Source organism: Leopardus geoffroyi, chromosome E1 (assembly GCF_018350155.1).
Source record: "Leopardus geoffroyi isolate Oge1 chromosome E1, O.geoffroyi_Oge1_pat1.0, whole genome shotgun sequence".
Taxonomy (NCBI): Eukaryota; Metazoa; Chordata; class Mammalia; order Carnivora; family Felidae; genus Leopardus; species Leopardus geoffroyi.
This window is the reverse complement of record NC_059330.1, coordinates 27,770,655-27,789,532: the sequence shown is the minus strand read 5'-3', so window position 1 is coordinate 27,789,532 and position 18,878 is coordinate 27,770,655. Positions and strand designations below refer to the sequence as shown.

General features: G+C 37.2%; 1 protein-coding gene across 7 annotated transcripts in view; it reads right to left on the bottom strand.

The window, feature by feature from the left end:
* TRIM37 (tripartite motif containing 37) overlaps positions 1-18,878 on the bottom strand; it is a 137,262-nt gene that overhangs the window by 27,753 nt on the left and 90,631 nt on the right. For 5 of the 7 annotated variants that reach the window (XM_045488208.1, XM_045488211.1, XM_045488207.1 and 2 more), the window contains exon 19: positions 13,598-13,906. The exons of the other annotated variants lie outside the window; for them this stretch is intronic. In XM_045488208.1, coding sequence (XP_045344164.1) covers positions 13,598-13,906 — 309 coding nt within the window. The remainder of the gene's footprint in view (positions 1-13,597; positions 13,907-18,878) is intronic. 7 annotated transcript variants of the gene reach the window in all.

Here is an 18,878-nt window from a genome sequence, read left to right as displayed (position 1 = left end):
ACTGTTGCACTATATGCTAACTAATTTGGAGGTAAAATTTAAAAAAGAAAAAAAAATTAAAAAATAAAAATAAAAAAGAAAGATGGGGAAAATATTGTGTTCATGATGGGAAGACTTAATATTGTTAACACAGCAACACTTCCAAAATTGATCTACAAATTTAACACAATCCCTATAAAAATTCCAATGGTCTTTTTTCTTCTCCTTCTCCTTCTTGTTTTTTCAATTTAAATTCAGGTTAGTTAACACAGAGTGCAGTCTTGGCTTCAGGAGTAGAACCCAGTGATTCATCTCTTACATATAACATCCAGTGCTCATCCCAAAAAGCCCCCTCTTTAATACCTATCACCAGTCTTTCTCATTGCACAAATTGGTGTGCAGATTCTAAATTCATATGAAAAAAATCCAGAATACCCAAAAACATCTTGAATGCAGTATTCACACTTCTGATTTCAAAACTTGCTGTAAAATTACATTAACCCAAACTGTATGGTATACTGGTGTAAAGACAGAAATATAGATCAATGGAACAGAATTGAGAGTCCAGAAATAAACCCTTATATTTATAGTCAATTAATTTTTTACAATACACTGGACAAAGGCAAAGAAAGAAAGAAAGAAAGAAAGAAAGAAAGAAAGAAAGAAAGAAAGAAAGGAAGGAAAAGAAAGAAAAACATGGACAATAACAACAGTTGGCAAGGATGGAGAAATTGGAACCTTCAACTGGGTTCCAATTAGAAACTGAATGGGAATTTAAAATGGTGCAGCTGCTTTGGAAACAGTTATGGTAATGCCTCAAAAAGTTCCCGTATAACCCAATTCTACTCCTAAGCATATATGCAAGATAAATAAAAACACATATGCCCACACAAAAACATGTTCATGAAGGTTCATAGGACTATTATTCATAAGAGGCAAAAAGTGGAAAAACATTACATGATGCCTATCAACTGATAAGTAGGTAAACAAAACAGTACACATACAATGAAGCTGTGATTCAGCAATAAAAAGGAATGAAATAATACATGCTACAACACTGATGACCCTTGAAAATGTTATGCTAAGTGAAAGAAGCCAGACACAAAAGGCCTCATATTATATGATTCTATTTACGTGAAACTCCAGAAGTAAAACCATGCAGAGAAAATATACTAGAGGTTACCAGGGTTCAGTGAGAGGGAAAAATAGAGTGACTCTTTACGGGAATGGAGTTTTTGGGGAGAAAGGTGATGAAATGTTCTAGACAGTGTTCTAGATAATGGTGATCATCACACAACCTTTTGTCTATGTTAAAAACTGTTGAATTGTACACTTGAAGAAGATGTGAGAAAATATTAAGACAAATTTTTCCTCTACAATGTATATATAAATTATAATATGGTCCTTAACCAATAATGCATTATATTAATGCATTAATAGAAACAAAGGTAGAATTTAATGTAATAAAAAGGCAGAAGATAACAGATGAAATCAATCTAAGAACTAGGCTTTTTTTTTTTTTTTTTTAATAAGAGACTGTGCCAGTGCGGGAGAGGCTGAGAGAGGGAATTTTTTTTTTTTAAATTTATATCCAAGTTAGTCAGCATATAATGCAATAATGATTTCAAGAGTAGGACCCAGTGATTCATCCTGGGTCATACATAAAACACCCAGTGCTCATCCCAGCAGGTGTCTTCCTTAATGTCCCTTGCCCATTTAGCCCATCCCTCCCCACCCAAAACCCCTCCAGCAACCCTGTTTGTTCTCTGTATTTAAGAGTCTCTTGTGTTTTGTCCCCCTCCCTGTTTTTGTATTATTTTTGCTTCCCTTCCCTTATGTTCATCTGTTTTGTATCTTAAATTCCACACGAGAGAAGTCATATATTTGTCTTTCTTTAATTTTGCTTAACATAATACACTCTATTTCCATCCACGTTGTTGCAAATGGCAGGATTTCATTCTTCTTGATTGCCAAATAATACTCCATCGTGTGTGTGTGTGTGTATGTATATATATGTATATGTGTGTGCGTGTGTGTGTGTGTGTGTGTATACACACACACCGTATCTTCTTTATCCATTCATCCATTGGTGGACATTTGGGCTGTTTCCATACTTTGGCTATTGCCGCTAGTGCTGCTATAAACATTGGGGTGCATGTGCCCCTTCAAAACAGCACACCTGTATCCCTTGGATAAATATCTAGTAGTGCAATTGCTGGGTTGTAGGGCAGTTCTAGTTTTAATTTTTTTGAGGAACCTCCATACTGTTTTCCAGAGTGGCTGCACCAGTTTGCATTCCCACCAGCAGTTCAAAAGGGTGCCTCTTTCTCCACATCCTCACCAACATCTGTTATTGCCCAAGTTGTTAATTTTGGCCATTCTGACAGGTGTGAAGTGGTATCTAATTGTGGTTTTGATTTGTATTTCCCTGATGGTGAGTGGTGCTGTGAGCATCTTTTCATGTATCTGTTAGCCATCTTGGTGTTTTCTTTGGAAAAGTTTCTATTCATGTCTTTTGCCCATTTCTTCATTGGATTTTTTTTTGGGGGGTGTTGAGTTTGGTAAGTTCTTTATAGATTTTTGGATACTAATCCTTTATCTGATATGTCATATGCAAGTATCTTCTCCTATTCTGTCAGTTGCCTTTTAGTTTTGCTGTTTCCTTTGCTGTGCAGAAGCTTTTTATCTTGATGAGGTGGTCCCAGTAGTTCATTTTTGTATTTGTTTCCCTTGCCTCCAGAGACATGTTGAGTAAGAAGTTGCTCTGGTTGAGGTCAGAGAGGTTATTGCCTGTCTTCTCCTCCAGGATTTTGATGGCTTTCTGTCTAGCGTTTAAGTCTTTCATCCATTTTGAGTTTATTTTTGTGTGTGGTATAAGAAAGTGGTCCAGGGTCATTTTTCTGCATGTCGTTGCCCAGTTTTCCCAACACCATTTGCTGAAGAGATTGTCTTTATTTCATTGGATATTCTTTCCTGCTTTGTCAAAGATTAGCTGGCCATACATTTGGGAGTCCATTTCTGGATTCTCTAGTCTGTTCCACTGATCTGTGTGTCTGTTTTTGTGCCAGTACCATACGGTCTTGATGATTACAGCTTTTTAATACATCTTGAAGTCTGGAATTATGATGCCTCCAGCTTTGGTTTTCTTTTTCAGGATTGCTTTGGCTATTTGGAGTCTCTTCTGGTTCCGTACAAATTTTAGGATTGTTTGTTCTAGCTCTGTGAAGCATGTTGTGTTATTTTGATAAGGATTGCATTAAACATGTAGATTGCTTTGTGTAGTATTGACATTTTAACAATATTTATATTCCAACCCATGAGCAGGGAATATTTTTCAATTTTTTATGTGTCATCTTCAATTTCTTTCTTAGGTTTTTATGTTTTTTTAGTGTATAGATTTTTCACCTCTTTGGTTAGGTTTATTCCTAGGTATTTTATGGGTTTTGGTGCAATTGTAAATGGGATCAATTCTTTGATTTCTCTTTCTGCTGCTTCTCCATATTGGTGATTATAAATTCAACTGATTTCTGTGCGCTGATTTTATATTCTGCGACTTTGCTAAATTCATGGATCAGTTCTAGCAGTTTTTTGGTGGAATCTTTTGAATTTTCCATATAATGTCTGTGAAGAGTGAAAGTTTGACTTCCTCCTTGCTGATTTATATGCCTTTTATTTCTTTGTGTGGTCAGACTGCTGGAGCTAGGACTTCCAATACTGTGCTGAATAGCAGTGGTGAGGGGACATCCTTGTCGTGTTCCTGGTCATAGGGGGAAAGTCTCAGTTTTTCCCCATTGAGGATGATATTAGCAGTGGGTGTTTCATATATGGCTTTTATGATCTTGAAGTATGACCCTTTTATCTGTACTTTCTTGGAGGTTTTTATCAAGAAAGGATACTGTATTTTGTCAAATGCCTTCTCTGCATCTATTGAGAGGATCATGTGGTTCTTATTCTTTCTTTTATTTATGTAATGTATCACATTGATTGTTTTGCGGACACTGAACCAGCCCTACACCCCAGGTATAAATCCCACTTGATTGTGGTGAATAATTCTTTTAATGTACAGTTGGATCCGGTTGGCTAGTATCTTGTTGAGGATTTTGCATCCATGTTCATCAGAGAAATTGGGTCTGTAGTTCTTCTGTAGTTCTTTTTAGTGGGGTCTGGTTTTGGAATCAACATAATGTTGGCCTTATAGAATGAGTTTGCAAGTTTTCCTCCCATTTCTATTTTTTGGAACAGCTTCAAAAGGATAGGTATAACTCTTCTTTAAATATTTGGTAGAATTCCCCTGGAAAGCCATCCGGCCCTGGACTCTTATTTTCTGGAAGAGTTTTGATTACTAATTCAATTTCTTTACCGGTTATGAGTCTGTTCAAATTTTCTATTTCTTCCTGTTTCAGTTTTGGTAGTTCATATGTTTCTAGGAATTTGTCCATTTCATCCAGACTGCCTAATTTATTGGCATATAATTGTTCATTATATTCTTATTGTTTGTATTTCTGCAGTGCTGGCTGTGATCTCTTTCATTCTTGATTTTATTTATTTGGGTCCTTTCCCTTTTTGATCAAACTGGCTAAGGGTTTATCAATTTTGTTAATTCTTTCAAAGAATCAGCTCCTGGTTTCATTGATCTGGTTTTTTGTTTGTTTTTAATTTCGAAAGCATTGATTTCTGCTGTAATCTGTATTATTTCCTGTCTTCTGCTGTTTCAGGGTTTTACTTGCTATTCTTTTTGCAGCTCTTTAAGGTGTTAGGTTAGGTTATATATCTGAGACCTTTCTCCCTTCTTTAGGAAGGCCTGGATTGCTATATACTTCCCTCTTATGACTACCTTTGCTGCATCCCAGAGGTTTTGGGCTATGGTGTTATCATTTTCATTGGCTTCCATGTACTTTTTAATCTCCTCTTTAACTTCTTGGTTAACCCATTCATTCTTTAGTAGGAGGTTCGTTAATCTCCAAGTATTGTCTTTCCAATTTTTTTCTTATAGCTGATTTTGAGTTTCAGTGTTGTGATCTGAACAGTATGATCTTGATTTTTTTGTACTTACTGAGGGCTGATTTGTGTCCCAATATGTGATCTATTCTGGAGAATGTTCCATGTGCACTCGAGAAGAATGTGTATTCTGCTGCTTTAGAATGAAATATTCCGAATATATCTGTTAAGTCCATCCAGTCCAGTGTGTCACTCAAAACCATTGTTTCCTTGTTGATTTTCTGCTTAGATGATATCCGTTGCTGTAAGTGGGGTGTTGAAGTCCCCTACTATTATGGTATTATTATCAATGAGTTTCTTTATGTTTGTGATTAATTGATTTATATATTTGGGTGCTCCCACCTTGGAGGCATAAATGTTTAAAACTGTTAGATCTTCTTAGTGTATAGACCGCTTAATTATGATATAATGCCCTTCTTTTTCTCTTGTCACAGTCTTAATTTTAAAATCTAGATCATCTGATAAAAGTATGGCTACTCCAGCTTTCTTCTGACGACCATTAGCATGATAGATGGTTCTCTGTCCCCTTATTTTCAATCTGAAGATGTCTTTAGGTCTAAAATGGGTCTCTTGTAAACAGCATACAGGTGGATCTTGTCTTCTTATCCATTCTGACACCCTATGTCTTTTGATTGGAACGTTTAGTCCATTGACATACAGAGTGAGTACTGAAAGATACAAATTTATTGCCATTGTGTTTCCTGTAGCGTTGGGAGTTTTTGGTGTGTTCTCTGGTCCTTTCTAGTCTTTGTTGCTTTTGGTCTTTTTTGTTTTGTTTTGTCTTTTCTGAGAGGGAGAGAGAATCTTAAGCAGGCTCCACTCCCAGTGTGGAGCCCAAAGCAGGGCTCAGGGCTCAATCTCACAACCGTGAGATCATGTCCTGAGCCAAGATCAAGAGTCAGATGCTTAACTGACTAAGCCACACAGGAACCCCAGAACTAGGGCTTTGAAGAGACAAATAAAATGGACAAATCTCTAGCAAGTCAAATCAAAGGACAAAATAAGGAAATACATATAAGTGAAAAAGTTAACACCCTGTATTCAGAGGACTCTTTAAAATTTAAGAGATCAGAATAAGTGAAATATACCAACAAATTCAAGTATTTAATAAAATGAGTAATTTTCTAGGAAAATTAATTATGGAAACTGGTTTAAGAAGGAGAAATATGAGACCAATAAATACAGAAAAATTAAAAAGGCTCTTAAAGTTGTTTCCCTGAAAGAACTACTAAATGGTTTTATGAATGAGTTTCATTAAACTTTTAAGGAGCAGGTAAGATGTTATTTTAACAATTTCACAGAACAGAAAAGGACAAAAGCTTCTGAATTTCTTCAGTGGCATAAAACTGGAATTCAAATTGGTTAAGGATAATGTAACAAAAATACAACTCGATTTTACTTATGGCTACCATAGTCAAGAATCCTAAGTAAAATATTAGTGAACTGAATATTGATATTCAGTATATTAAGAACAATTACAAATAACCAAAACCTAGTAGGATTCATCTACTATTTCAAGAATGGTCAACATTAGATACAGAATGTAATTCTCTAGGGGCGCCTGGGTGGCGCAGTCGGTTGGGCGTCCGACTTCAGCCAGGTCACGATCTCGCGGTCTGTGAGTTCGAGCCCCGCGTCAGGCTCTGGGCTGATGGCTCAGAGCCTGGAGCCTGTTTCCGATTCTGTGTCTCCGTCTCTCTCTGCCCCTCCCCCATTCATGCTCTGTCTCTCTCTGTCCCAAAAATAAATAAACGTTGAAAAAAAAAAATTTAAAAAAAAGAATGTAATTCTCTAAGTTAACAAAGTAATGGGAAAAACAGTATGATCATTTTGCCAGATGCCCAAAAAAGCGTAATTCTATACAACTTCTTCATAAACAAAAAACAACCTCTTAGTAAGGAGAAAAAGAGGTAGTTTGGTATAATGGTCAAAGTCATAGTCTCTGAGGTTTAAGCTCTTTGCTCTGCCAATTACCACTGAAATTCTGACAATACTGTTTAATGCCCTGTGCCTCTGTTTATCTATCTGTAAATTGAGGATAAAAACAACTTGCCTCAGAGTTGCTGTTGGGATGTGACTTATGAATGATATCCGGCACATAGTAAAGAGTGGTACTTACTGTACATAGTAATTATTAACAATAGAAGGATGTATCATTTACAAAAATTTTTTTAATGCTTATTTACTTTTGAGAGAGAGAGAGACAGAATGTGAGCAGGGGAGGGGCAGAGAAAGGGAGACACAGAATCTGAAGCAGACTCCAGGCTCTGAGTTGTCAGCACAAAGCCCAATACAGGGCTCAAACTCATGCACCATGAGATCATGACCTGAGCCGAAGTTAGAAGCTAAACTGACTGACCCATCTAGGTGCCCAGATGTATCTTTAAAAAAAAAAAAAAAAAAAAAAAAGTTTATTTTGAGAGAGAGTGAGTGAGCACAAGCAAGGGAGGAGCAGAGAGAAGTGGGGAGACAGAATCCCAAGCAAGTCAGTGCAGAGCCTGATACAGGCCTGATCCCATGAACCCGTGAGCTTATGACCTGGGCCACAGTCAAGAGCTGGGTGTTCAACCAACTGAGCCATCCAGGCAACCCTGAAGGATGTCTTTTAATTTAGTAAAAACTACTTATTAAAACAAATAGCAAAGTTTGTACTTGAGTAAAAAATGAAAGGAATTTCTAAACAGAATTCAAAATATAATAAAAATTTCTACTACTGCTATTAGTTAACATAGTTTTGAGGCCCTAGCCTACCTAGATGGTGCAAAATGAAAAGTAAATAAGCAATAAAGGAATAAACTGATTATTTGCTGATAATACAATCATCTACTTAAAAATTCTAGATAATTGACTGAAAACCTTACGGCTTTAAAATTTTCACTAAGTGGGCTAAATACAAGACAAACATGTAAAAACAATAGTCCTCCTACTATGACAAATGATTAGAAAAGATTATGGAGGGGAAAGAGATCCCATTCCCAATAGCAATCGAAGTTACAACCTATCTGGAAATATATATAACAAGACAGATACAGAACTTACACGAAGAAAACTAAAACTATGAAATGACCAAAATAAATAGAAGAAATACCACATTCCCAGATGTTAATGTTTTAAAACTGAAAAGATGTCAATTTTCCAAATTGTTATTAAATGCACGAAATAATGCAATTTCAGTCAAAATCTTTTTCTGGAAGAGTAAATGTGCAAGAACCATCAAGAATATTTTGAAAACAAAACCAAAATGAAGGCAAATAATTACTGTACTACAAACTGTGAAACTACAGTAGTTAATAACACAACAAATATTCAGTTGAACAATATCAAACTGCTGTTCTTGCAGGTCAAAAACAGTTGCATGTTGGCAATTTCATATGACTCAACCCCTATGAATGAATTTAAAAACAGAATCATGCAAATATGGGAATTTGGGTCTGTTAATAAAGGATGCACTAAATATTATTGGATGAACTAGATTCTTCAAAAAACATGTTTTTTTGGGGGGGGAATCAATGAACTTACCTCACACATCATCATGAAAAACAAATTATATTTGTTATAATGATACAAACATTGAAAAGTTAAAAAAAAATACCATAAGAAAACAAGGGTCATTTTTATAAACCTGGAGTTGAAAAGGCCTTCCAAATAGAAACATTAAGCCCCAAACCCATGAATACTATTAATAGACCTAAAATTAAAAATGTAAAACTTTTGTTTAGCAGAAAAAGACAAAACAGTGACAACAGGAGGGAAGTATTTGCAAAAATATAACAAAAACTTTTTGCAAAACTCTATCCAAAAAGCATTATTTCTTCTGTTGGTTTTAGATTGTCATTTCCTCGACAACTAGATGAGACTGAGTATCCGTTGAGATGTATAGTGTCCATTTGTATTTTTTCTTATGTTAACAGCCTAATCATAACTTTTACTCATTTTTCAAGATAATTTTTTTTAGTTTTTTAATGTTTTATTTATTTTTGAGAGACTGAGACAGTGAAAGCAGGGGAGGGGCAGAGAGAGAGGGAGACACAGCCTCTAGGCTCCAAGCTGTCAGCACAGAGCCCAATGTGGGGCTCAAACCCACAAACTGTGAGATCATGACCTGAACTGAAGCTAGATGCTTAACCAACTGAGCCACCCAGACGCCCCCTTTTACAATCCTTTTTCTATTGAACTGTCATAATTATTTTAGGAGAATTCTATGCATTTGGCAATCATCCTCTCTCCTACTCATCTCTACTGGATTACTGCCATCAGTATCTAGCATTAATATACCCCATTTTAATAAACACACACATAGCCCAGAAATAAATGCTCACATATATGGTCAAATGATTTTGTCTTTCTTTTTTTTTAATGTAATCTCTACACCCAATGTGGGGCTCAAACTTAAAACCTGAGATCAAGAATCACATGCTCTACTGGGGCACCTGTGTGGCTCAGTTGGCTAAGCATCCAACTTTGGCTGATGTCATAATCTCCCAGTTTGTGAGTTTGAGCCCTATGTCGGGCTCTGTGCTGACCGCTCAGAGCCTGGAGCCTGCTTTGGATTCTGTGTCTCCCTCTCTCTCTGCTCCTCCCCACTCATGCTCTGTCTCTCTCTCTCTCTTAAAAATAAACATTAAAAAAATTTTTTTAAATAAAAAAACAGAAAGGGGGGGGGGGGGGACTAGGTGGCTCAGCCGGTTGAGCAACCGACTTCGGCTTAGGTCATGATCTCATGGTTCATGGGTTCAAGCCCCGCTTCAGGCTCTGTGTTGACAGCTCGGGGTCTGGAGCCTGCTTCAGATTCTGTGTCTCTATCTCTCTCTCTTTGCCCTTCTCCCGCTCACACTCTCTCTCAAAAATAAATAAACATTTAAAAAAAAAAACAAAAAAACAATCACATGCTTTATTGATTGAGCCAGCCAGTGCCCCTCTAATGATTTTCAACAAGGGTATCAACATCATTCAGTGATGAGATGAAAATCTTTTCAGCAAATGGTGCTAGGAAAGCTGATACATTTGGACCCTTACCTAATACCATATACAAAATTAATTAACAATAGATCAAAGACATTTATAAATGTAAGATCTAAAACTACAAAACTCTTACAAGAAAACATAGGGGAAAGCTTAACATCAGGTTCAGCAATGCTTTTTTTCTTTTCTGCAATGCTTTTTTGAAATATGACACCAAAAGCACAGGCAACAAAAGAGAAAGAAAAAGATAAATTGGACTTGAGCAAAATTAAAAACTTTTACTGTCAAAGTATACCATCAACAAAGTGAAAAGGGAACCCACAATTTAGGAAAAAATATTTGCAAATTATATTATGGGATCAGAGATTAATATCCAGAATACAGAGAACTCTTGAAACTCAAAACTAAAAAGCCAACCCAGGGTGCCTGGCTGGCTCAGCTGGTAAAGCATGCAACTCTTGATCTCAGGTTTTAAGTTTGAGCCCCACATTAGGTATCGAGATTACTTAAAAATAAAATCTTTAAAAAAACAACACTCCCCCCCCAAACAAAAACTCATTTCAAAAATGGGCAAAGGATCTGAACAGACATTTCTTTAATGAAATGAAAAAATATATAAATGGCTAATAAACACTTTTAAAAATGTTCAACATCACTAATAAATGTGAATCAAAAGCACAGTAAGACAACAAGATACCATTTCACACCCATTAATATGGCTATTATCAAAAACAAAACAAAAAACAAAACAGTAAATGATGGGGAAGATGTGAACAAACTAGAATGCTTGTGCACTATTTATTAGGTAGGAATGTAAAATGGTGCAACCTCTATGGAAAACACTATGGCAGTTCCTCAAAAAATTAAAAAGCAAATTACCATATGATCCAGCAATTCTACTTTTGGGTATATATGTCCAGAAAAATAGAAAGCAGGGTCTTGAAGAGATGAACAACCATCCTCAGAGTTGCATTATTTGAAACAGCCAAAAAGTAGGTGTCAACCCCTGTCCATCAGAGGATGAATGGATAAATGAAATGTGGTATATATATATATATATATACAATCAAATATTTTTTCCAGGCTTAAAAAGGAATGACATTCTGACACATGATATAATATTGATGAACCCTGAAGACATTATGTGAAAGTGAAATAAGCCAGACACAAAAAGACAAATACTGTATGAGTTCCACTTATATGAGATATCTAAAATAGTCAAGTTCATAGAAACAGAAAGTGGAATGGTGGTTGCTAGGGGTTGGGTGGGTGATGGAAATGGGGAGTTATTATTTAATTGGTACTAAGTTTCAGTTTTACTAGATGAAAAAAGTTCTGTGAATGGACAGTGGTGATGGTTGTACAACAGTATGAAAGGACTTAATGCTACTGAACTATACACTTAAAAATAGCTAAAATGGTAAATTTTATGTTATGTACATTTTACCACAGTAAAAAAGAAACAGGTATAAAAAAAGCATATAGGCTTAGAAAGTGAAAACACAGACAGATAACAGAAAACTCTTTCTTGACTTCACACCCCTTCCAGATACAACCTGATTCATTATGCAACTTCTTGAAGGAGCTGTGCAATAATGCTTCAGTTTCTCACTGGATCTACCCTGCTACACTCCTCAATGGGAATGGTTCTTAAAAGGGCCACCCACACTTCAACTTGACACCTCTCAATGGTATAACCACTCCCACTTCTTTTGCTTCTCAATTTCCTTTATTGGACACCCTTCATTACCATGTCTTTAAATGTTAAAGTGCCCCAGAGCCAAAATTTCTCTTTGCCATTTAAACTCCTTCCATACTTGATCTAATTCACTCCCTGACTTTAAACAATATCTGCCACTGTTGATGCCTAACTGTTTATATCCAGCTTTGACCTCATAAGCTTCATACTTATTTACCATCCATCTACCTACAAGACATTATACTAGGATAACTAATAGACATCTCAATCCTAACAAGTTTAGTTTTGTTTTTTTGGGTTTTTTTGAGAGAGAGACAGAGTACGTGTGGGAGGTGGGAGAGAGTGAGTAGGGGAGAGGTGTAGAGAGAGAGGGAGAAAGAGAGAGAAAACCCCAAGCAAACTCCATGTCCAGAGTGGAGTCCATTGTGTGGCTTGATATTATCACTATGAAATCAAGACCTGAGCCAAAATCAAGAGTCAGGCACTTAACCAACTGAGCCACCCAGGTACCCCATTAAACCTAAAATGTTTAAACAAGAATTCCAAATTTCCTGCCACCACCTCCCCCAACTCCTACACCAGCTTTTTCCTTATTTCCTAAATTAATGATAGCATCAGTCACTAAGTTGCTTAGGACAAAAACTTAAATATCATTCTTAGTTTTTTTTCTTTCCCTACAAACTATCCAGCCTTTCCACACCAGGGTTGTGAGTGGAGAACGGAGTCCTCTTGGTCTAAAATATCCATTGTATGTAATGAACTAATTTCTCTCCTATGTATCTAGAATAGTAATAGTTATGTACCACCCTTCGGAGAATTAAGAAAGATAGGAACCCCAGTCAAGAAGGGCTGCTAGAAAATGAGCAAGTTCACTTCTCCACTGCAGTAACTCCAGAATAGGTCACCATATTTCATATACACTCTCAACCCCTTTTAGACCTTTCTCCATACAACAAGCAAAGTAATCTTTGTAAAAGGTAAATCAGATCATAAATGCCACTGCCATCCCCCCCTACCTCGATTTTCATTCTCTAGAGACTTGCTTCTAAAATCAGAATAAAACTCCTATTCAGGTCTTACAAGGCCCTATCTGACTTAGATCCTGCCTACCTCTCTGACTTATCCCCTAGTATTCTCCCTTCTGCTTTATCATACAAAGCATACAACCATACTGGTCTTCCTTCAAGTGTTCAAATATGCGGAGCAAATCCTGTATCAGTGAATCCGCATCTTCTGTTCTGTTTACCCTGAAAAATGCTTCCCAAAGATCTTTGCATGGCTGCCACCTTCTCAACCTTTAGGTCTCAGTTCAAAAGCTGCCTCCTCAGAGACTTTCTCTTACTTCCCTAACCTAAGCAGCACACTCCTCATCTTCCTATCCCATTCCTGTTTCCTTCACAGCACTTTTTACTAACTGAAATTATCTTTACTTGTCTACACGTTTTAATGTCCAATTTCCACCACATGAATTTATGAATGTAAGATCCAAGAGGTTAAGTATTCTGTCTTGTTTGCTGTCCAGCACAGAATGTTCAATCAAGAAATATTAGCTCTTGGGGCAGCTGGGTGGCTCAGTTGGTTGAGCGTCTGACTTCAGCTCAGGTCACGATCTCACAGTCTGTGAGTTTGAGCCCCGCGTCGGGCTCTGTGCTGACAGCTCAGAGCCTGGAGCCTGCTTCTGATTCTGTGTCTCCCTCTCTCTCTCTGCCCCTCCCCCGCTCATGCTCTGTCTCTCTGTCAAAAATAAATGAACATCAAAAAAAAAAAAAAAAAAAGAAATATTAGCTCTATATAGAAAATCTACAGTCAGTTCTGAATGGGAAAAAAGGCTATATGTATTTGTAGTCTTAAGTCATTATAAGAGAGGTGTTTAAATACTATTATTCTAAAAATAACCCAACCTCTAGCTTCCCAAATGACACACAGAGAAATGACACTAATAGGATCTTTTCCACTTACAGTTTCGTATGTAACAACCAGCAATTGATGACTTTGCCAAGAGCTCCATTCCCAAATCCTGTAATCTGCCAGAGTTTTCGGTTCCACATGCAGCCAGAGCTGCCTGGTCAGCAGAAAAAAGGCTTGCCTGCATGTCTCCGGAAGCAGCATTGCTGCCTTTGATTTCTGAAAGTGTATTCTTTACATCAGTTTTCATACATCGAACTTCAGCCATTTGAGTTTTGAGTCTTTTTAGCATCTTTAAATCAGAGGGAACTCGCCACATTGCCTGCTGCTTCCTTTGGTCTTTATCTTTTCGAGAATATGATGCTTTAGACAGAAAGTTGTAAGTCATGTTAATAGAGACTTCTATTAAATCGTTCTATCATACAGTCAATATATGCAAACTTGAGGTGTAAAAAGCTAAGGTGCTTTGGTGGAATCAACAATCAAAAGCATGCATTAAATTCCATTAATGAAAATAAAGATAGATCCAAGTATCCTAATTTTATCCATACCTTCAAAGTTAGAGTCTGGATCACAATATAATCACTCAAATCAGAATAGTTACCTAATTCTAAAAGTTTAAAAAAGCTGCCTTATTGCCTGCCTGTGCTTTCTTCTTTATACTTCTCCATTTTTCTCAAATTTCCTATGCTGAGCTTTTATCATCTTCATAACTGACAAAAATGAAAAAAAAAAGAACCCAAAAACCTAGAATCCAAATTAAGTAGTCAAATCTGCTATACATAGTATATAAAAAATATATATTCCATCTATGTCTAAGAAGGTTTCCAGTGTAGTTACAGCTATTAAGTGCCATAGAACAACATAAAATACTTCCCCATCAGTCTTTGCAGCTTCTAAAGTAACAATGTTTTCTCTCTTCCCAGAGAAAGTAGTTGTTTTTCACCCATCCCACTCCTCAAATATTAAAACAGAGGTATAAGTAAGGAAACTACAGACTTTCTACTGCAGAAAGGAAAAAGATATCAATATTTTCAAAATCAAAGAATGTTATGACAGACTCAAAGCAAAAAGAAACCAAGCCTTACCCCCCACCTAAAAAAACAAAAATGGGGGACCAATAGCCACTAAATAGAAAAGAACAAGCCCTTTATTAGCAGGAATGACAGCTGAAACAGCCTGCCTTCTAGTATAGAAGATGAAGTGCCGTAGAAAGTAAACACTGTAATGTGTTCGACAGCCAATCCCCCACTTCTACCTTGCAGAAAGGACTCAGATTGTGTTCAGGTATCAGGCAGTAGGCAGCAATGTGCTCAGGGAGGTTAGATCCCTCCTTTGGCCCCAGGACATACTAGAGTCTAGAACTGGTTCATTCTTCTGACAGTGTTTAGGGTGGGTACATCACTCAGCCAGCCAAAAGTCTGGGGTGGAAGTGCTTCTGAGAAAGATTTTCTATCTCGATAGGGAGATTTTACTGTCTTTGTTTATTTAAGAAACATCCATAAAGAGCTTACTGAATGTCAGATATTTTAAGGAAATTAAGTCATTTAATCCTCTCATATCAATCCTCTGAGGTAACTAAATACTATTATCTCCATTTTAATTTTTTTTTTTCAACGTTTATTTATTTTTGGGACAGAGAGAGACAGAGCATGAACAGGGGAGGGGCAGAGAGAGAGGGAGACACAGAATCGGAAACAGGCTCCAGGCTCCGAGCCATCAGCCCAGAGCCTGACGCGGGGCTCGAACTCACGGACCGCGAGATCGTGACCTGGCTGAAGTCGGACGCTCAACCGACTGCGCCACCCAGGCGCCCCAGTATTATCTCCATTTTATAAATGAGCTAAGCAAGGACAGATTTTAGAAATCTAGGATTTAGTCTCAAATCTACCATTTAGTTGCTGTAACTTTCTCGAAGTCCACCAACTTCTGAGTCCATTATTTACTTGTAAAATGAAGACAATACTATACACATAACAGGGCTGTCATGAGGCTCAGAAGACACAATGTTTGTGAAAGCACTCTGTGGTGTAATCCTCCATCCAACCCCTTTCCACCAGGATGTCAGAAATGTTTTCTAAAATCCAAATCAGTTATTATTTTCTATTGCTTTCCTGCTGACAATCATTCATGAAAGCACCAGCGTGGAACACGAGGCCCATTATCTGATTCTACCCTACCTCTCAGTGGTTTTATCTTCTACCTCTACCCCAAACATATTCCAATGTTTTGGTATTACCTGCAACTCTGTAATACATAGGCAATGCTATATCCCCTTATGCTTTTCACATGTCCTATTTCCGGTGCTCCCTCTGTTAACTCAAGCCCATCAGATGAAATCTGAAATGTCTACTTCTTTAGGCACCTAAACCACCAATTGCCTCACTTCTTCCAAATCAATTCTGACCCAATTTTCTATAATACTTAAGAGTATACTTCTACTACAGCACTTTACACATTATAGTAAGAAAGACAAACATACAGACTGAAAAACCAAAGGGTAGAGATAACATCTTAGTGATCTTTGTATTCCAGGCCAAACAGCTTATGGCACAAGATATTCACAATTTTTATTTATTTATTTTTGAGAGAGCAAGCAAAGGAGGAGCAGAGAGGGGGACAGAGGATCCTGAGAGAGAGAGAGAGAGAGAGAGAGAGAGCGCACAGAGGAAGGGCAGAGAGAGGGGGAGAGAGAGAGAATCCCAAGAAGGCTCCACACTGTCAGCACAGAGCCCGTGACTTAGGGCTTGATCTCAAGAACCGTGAGATCATGACCTGAGTCAAAATCAAAAGTCAGACAATTAACCAAGTCAGCTTACCCAACTGAGCCACCCAAGAGCTCCACAAGATATTTCAAAATGTTTTCCTAAACAAAATCTAGTACCCCACATCTACATGGACTTAAATGTGAAAATCTGTATTAACCCACATGGCCCAGTTTATCATTACTAGAAACTGACAAGAACTTTAAAAAGTAAAAATCCCAAATGGGAAAATATAAAAAAAAATTAAACCTCCATCAGCTGATAATCAAACAACTACCAAGATTGTTTGAAATGCTAGGCACTGTGCTGGGCAGGATATACAACAGTGAACAAGACAAACCCTCAGTCTTTGCTCTCACAAAGCTCTCAGTCCAGCTGGAAAAATGAAAAATAATCTATTTCAGTACCATGTGATAACTGCCAAGACAGGAAAGTGTAATGGGATCTTATACCACAGGAACCTGACAATTTAAAGAAAGTTACTGCGCTGAAAATAAGAAGCTTTCCTGAATGTGCCAAGTTACAAGGTTAATTAGAATTGAGAATCTCATCCGTAACCATTCTTTCATATCATTCAGTTAGGGCCTTCAAGATTGATAGTTCTTTAAAGCTTCTCCTCCAGATTTCAGCATCAATCAATGCTACCACCATTCTGCTCACCTAAGCTTTTTCAGAATCATTAGCACATTCCACTCAATTGCCAAGCCCTGTAATTGTAACTTCACGAGATTCCACATACTACCATTGCCATGCTACAAATAAAATCTTAATTATATAGAAAGTAGATTGATGTATTCCTTAGAAGTATAACTTTTATAATGTCAAAAGATTCTGAAGATCTCAGATCTACGTATTTTTGAGTATATGATGACTGAGAAAATATCCAGAAATGTATGAATTTGCCCTCTCATACTAGGAACCACTGAAATAAACTTCTACAATAATACCCTCATTAAGCTTCCATTTCTGATAGTTTTCTGGGTATTGCCAGCCTTCTAAAAAGCAGCTTGAATCAAACCACTCCTAAACTGCAACTGTCTTCTCAAAGCCCACTATGCATCATTCCTCAGACTAGGCATGCAACACCTTCCATGAAATAACCCTGTCTGACTTTCTATTTCTACTCACCACTACATGTACCATAAAATCTGGTTCAAATATATTATCTGTAATTCATACCCTGATTGATACCTCTTAAAATGCTTTTACAGTACAGTATGATATTTTTAAGAACATGAACCTGCAGCGAGTCTGATACATAATAGGTTCACTCAATATGTACTGAAAGAATGAAAGGAAAATAAAGGAATACTATGGACAACTTTATGCCAACAAATTTTTGATAAGTTAGATGTAATGGACCAATACCTTGAAAGACAATCCGCCAAAAACCGAAGAAGAAATAGATAATCTGAAGAGGCCTACATCCACCTTCTATTATCTCCAAGAATATAAGTAGGGAATACTTCCAAGGAAGAGGGAATACTTCCAAACCCAATCTACGAGGCATTACTCTAATATCAAAATCAAAGACATTACAAGAAAACTACAGACCAGTATCTTTCATGAATAGAGACAAAAAAAAAACCCCATCAACAAAACATTAGCAAATTAAATCTTACAGTGTATATAAAAAGGATTATATACCACAATTAAGTGGGATTTATCCCAGATATGCTGGTTTGACATTCGAAAATCAAACAATGTAAAGCATCACATCGTATCAATAGATGCAGAAAAAGCATTTGACAAAATCCAATACCCATTCATGAATTAAAAAAAAAAACAAAACCAAAAAACAACTCTTTGGGCACTTGGGTGGCTCAGTCAGTTAAGTAACCAACTCTTGGTTTTGGCTCAGGTCATCTCACAGTTTCGACTTCAAGCTTCACATTGGGCTCTGTGCTGACAGCACGGAGCCTGCTTGGGATTCCCCCCGCCCCTCCCCCACTCACGATGTCTCTGTCTCTCTCAAAAATAAATAAACTTAAAAAAAACAAACAGGGGTGCCTGGGTGGCTTAGTCGGTTGAGCATCTGACTTCAGCTCAGGTCATGATCTCGCGGTTCATGAGTTTGAGCCCTGAACCCGGCTCTGTCTTGACATCTCAGAGCCTGGAGCCTGCTTCAGATTCTATGTCTCCCCCTCTCTCTGCCCCTCCCCCACTCATGCTCGCTCGTGCTCTCTCTCTCTCTCAAAAATAAACATTAAAAAAAATTTTTTTTAAAGAAACAAAACTCCTAGTAAACCAGAATAGCGGAAAGTGTTCTCAATTTGATAAAGAATAGCTATGAAAAACCTATAGCTAACATCATACTTAATGGTGAAAACCTCAAAGCTTTCCCACCAAAATCAGGAACAAGGTAAGGATGTTCCCCTTCACCACTCCTTTTCACCACTTTACTGGAAGTCCTAGCTAATGCAGTAAGATGAAGGAAGGAAGGAAGGGGAAAGAAAGAGAGAGAGAGAAAGAAAGAAAAAAAGAAAGAAAGAAAATGAAAGGTACACAGATTAAGAAAGAAAGAATAAATCACTGGAATCTACTCCTGAAATCCTTGCTGCATTATATGC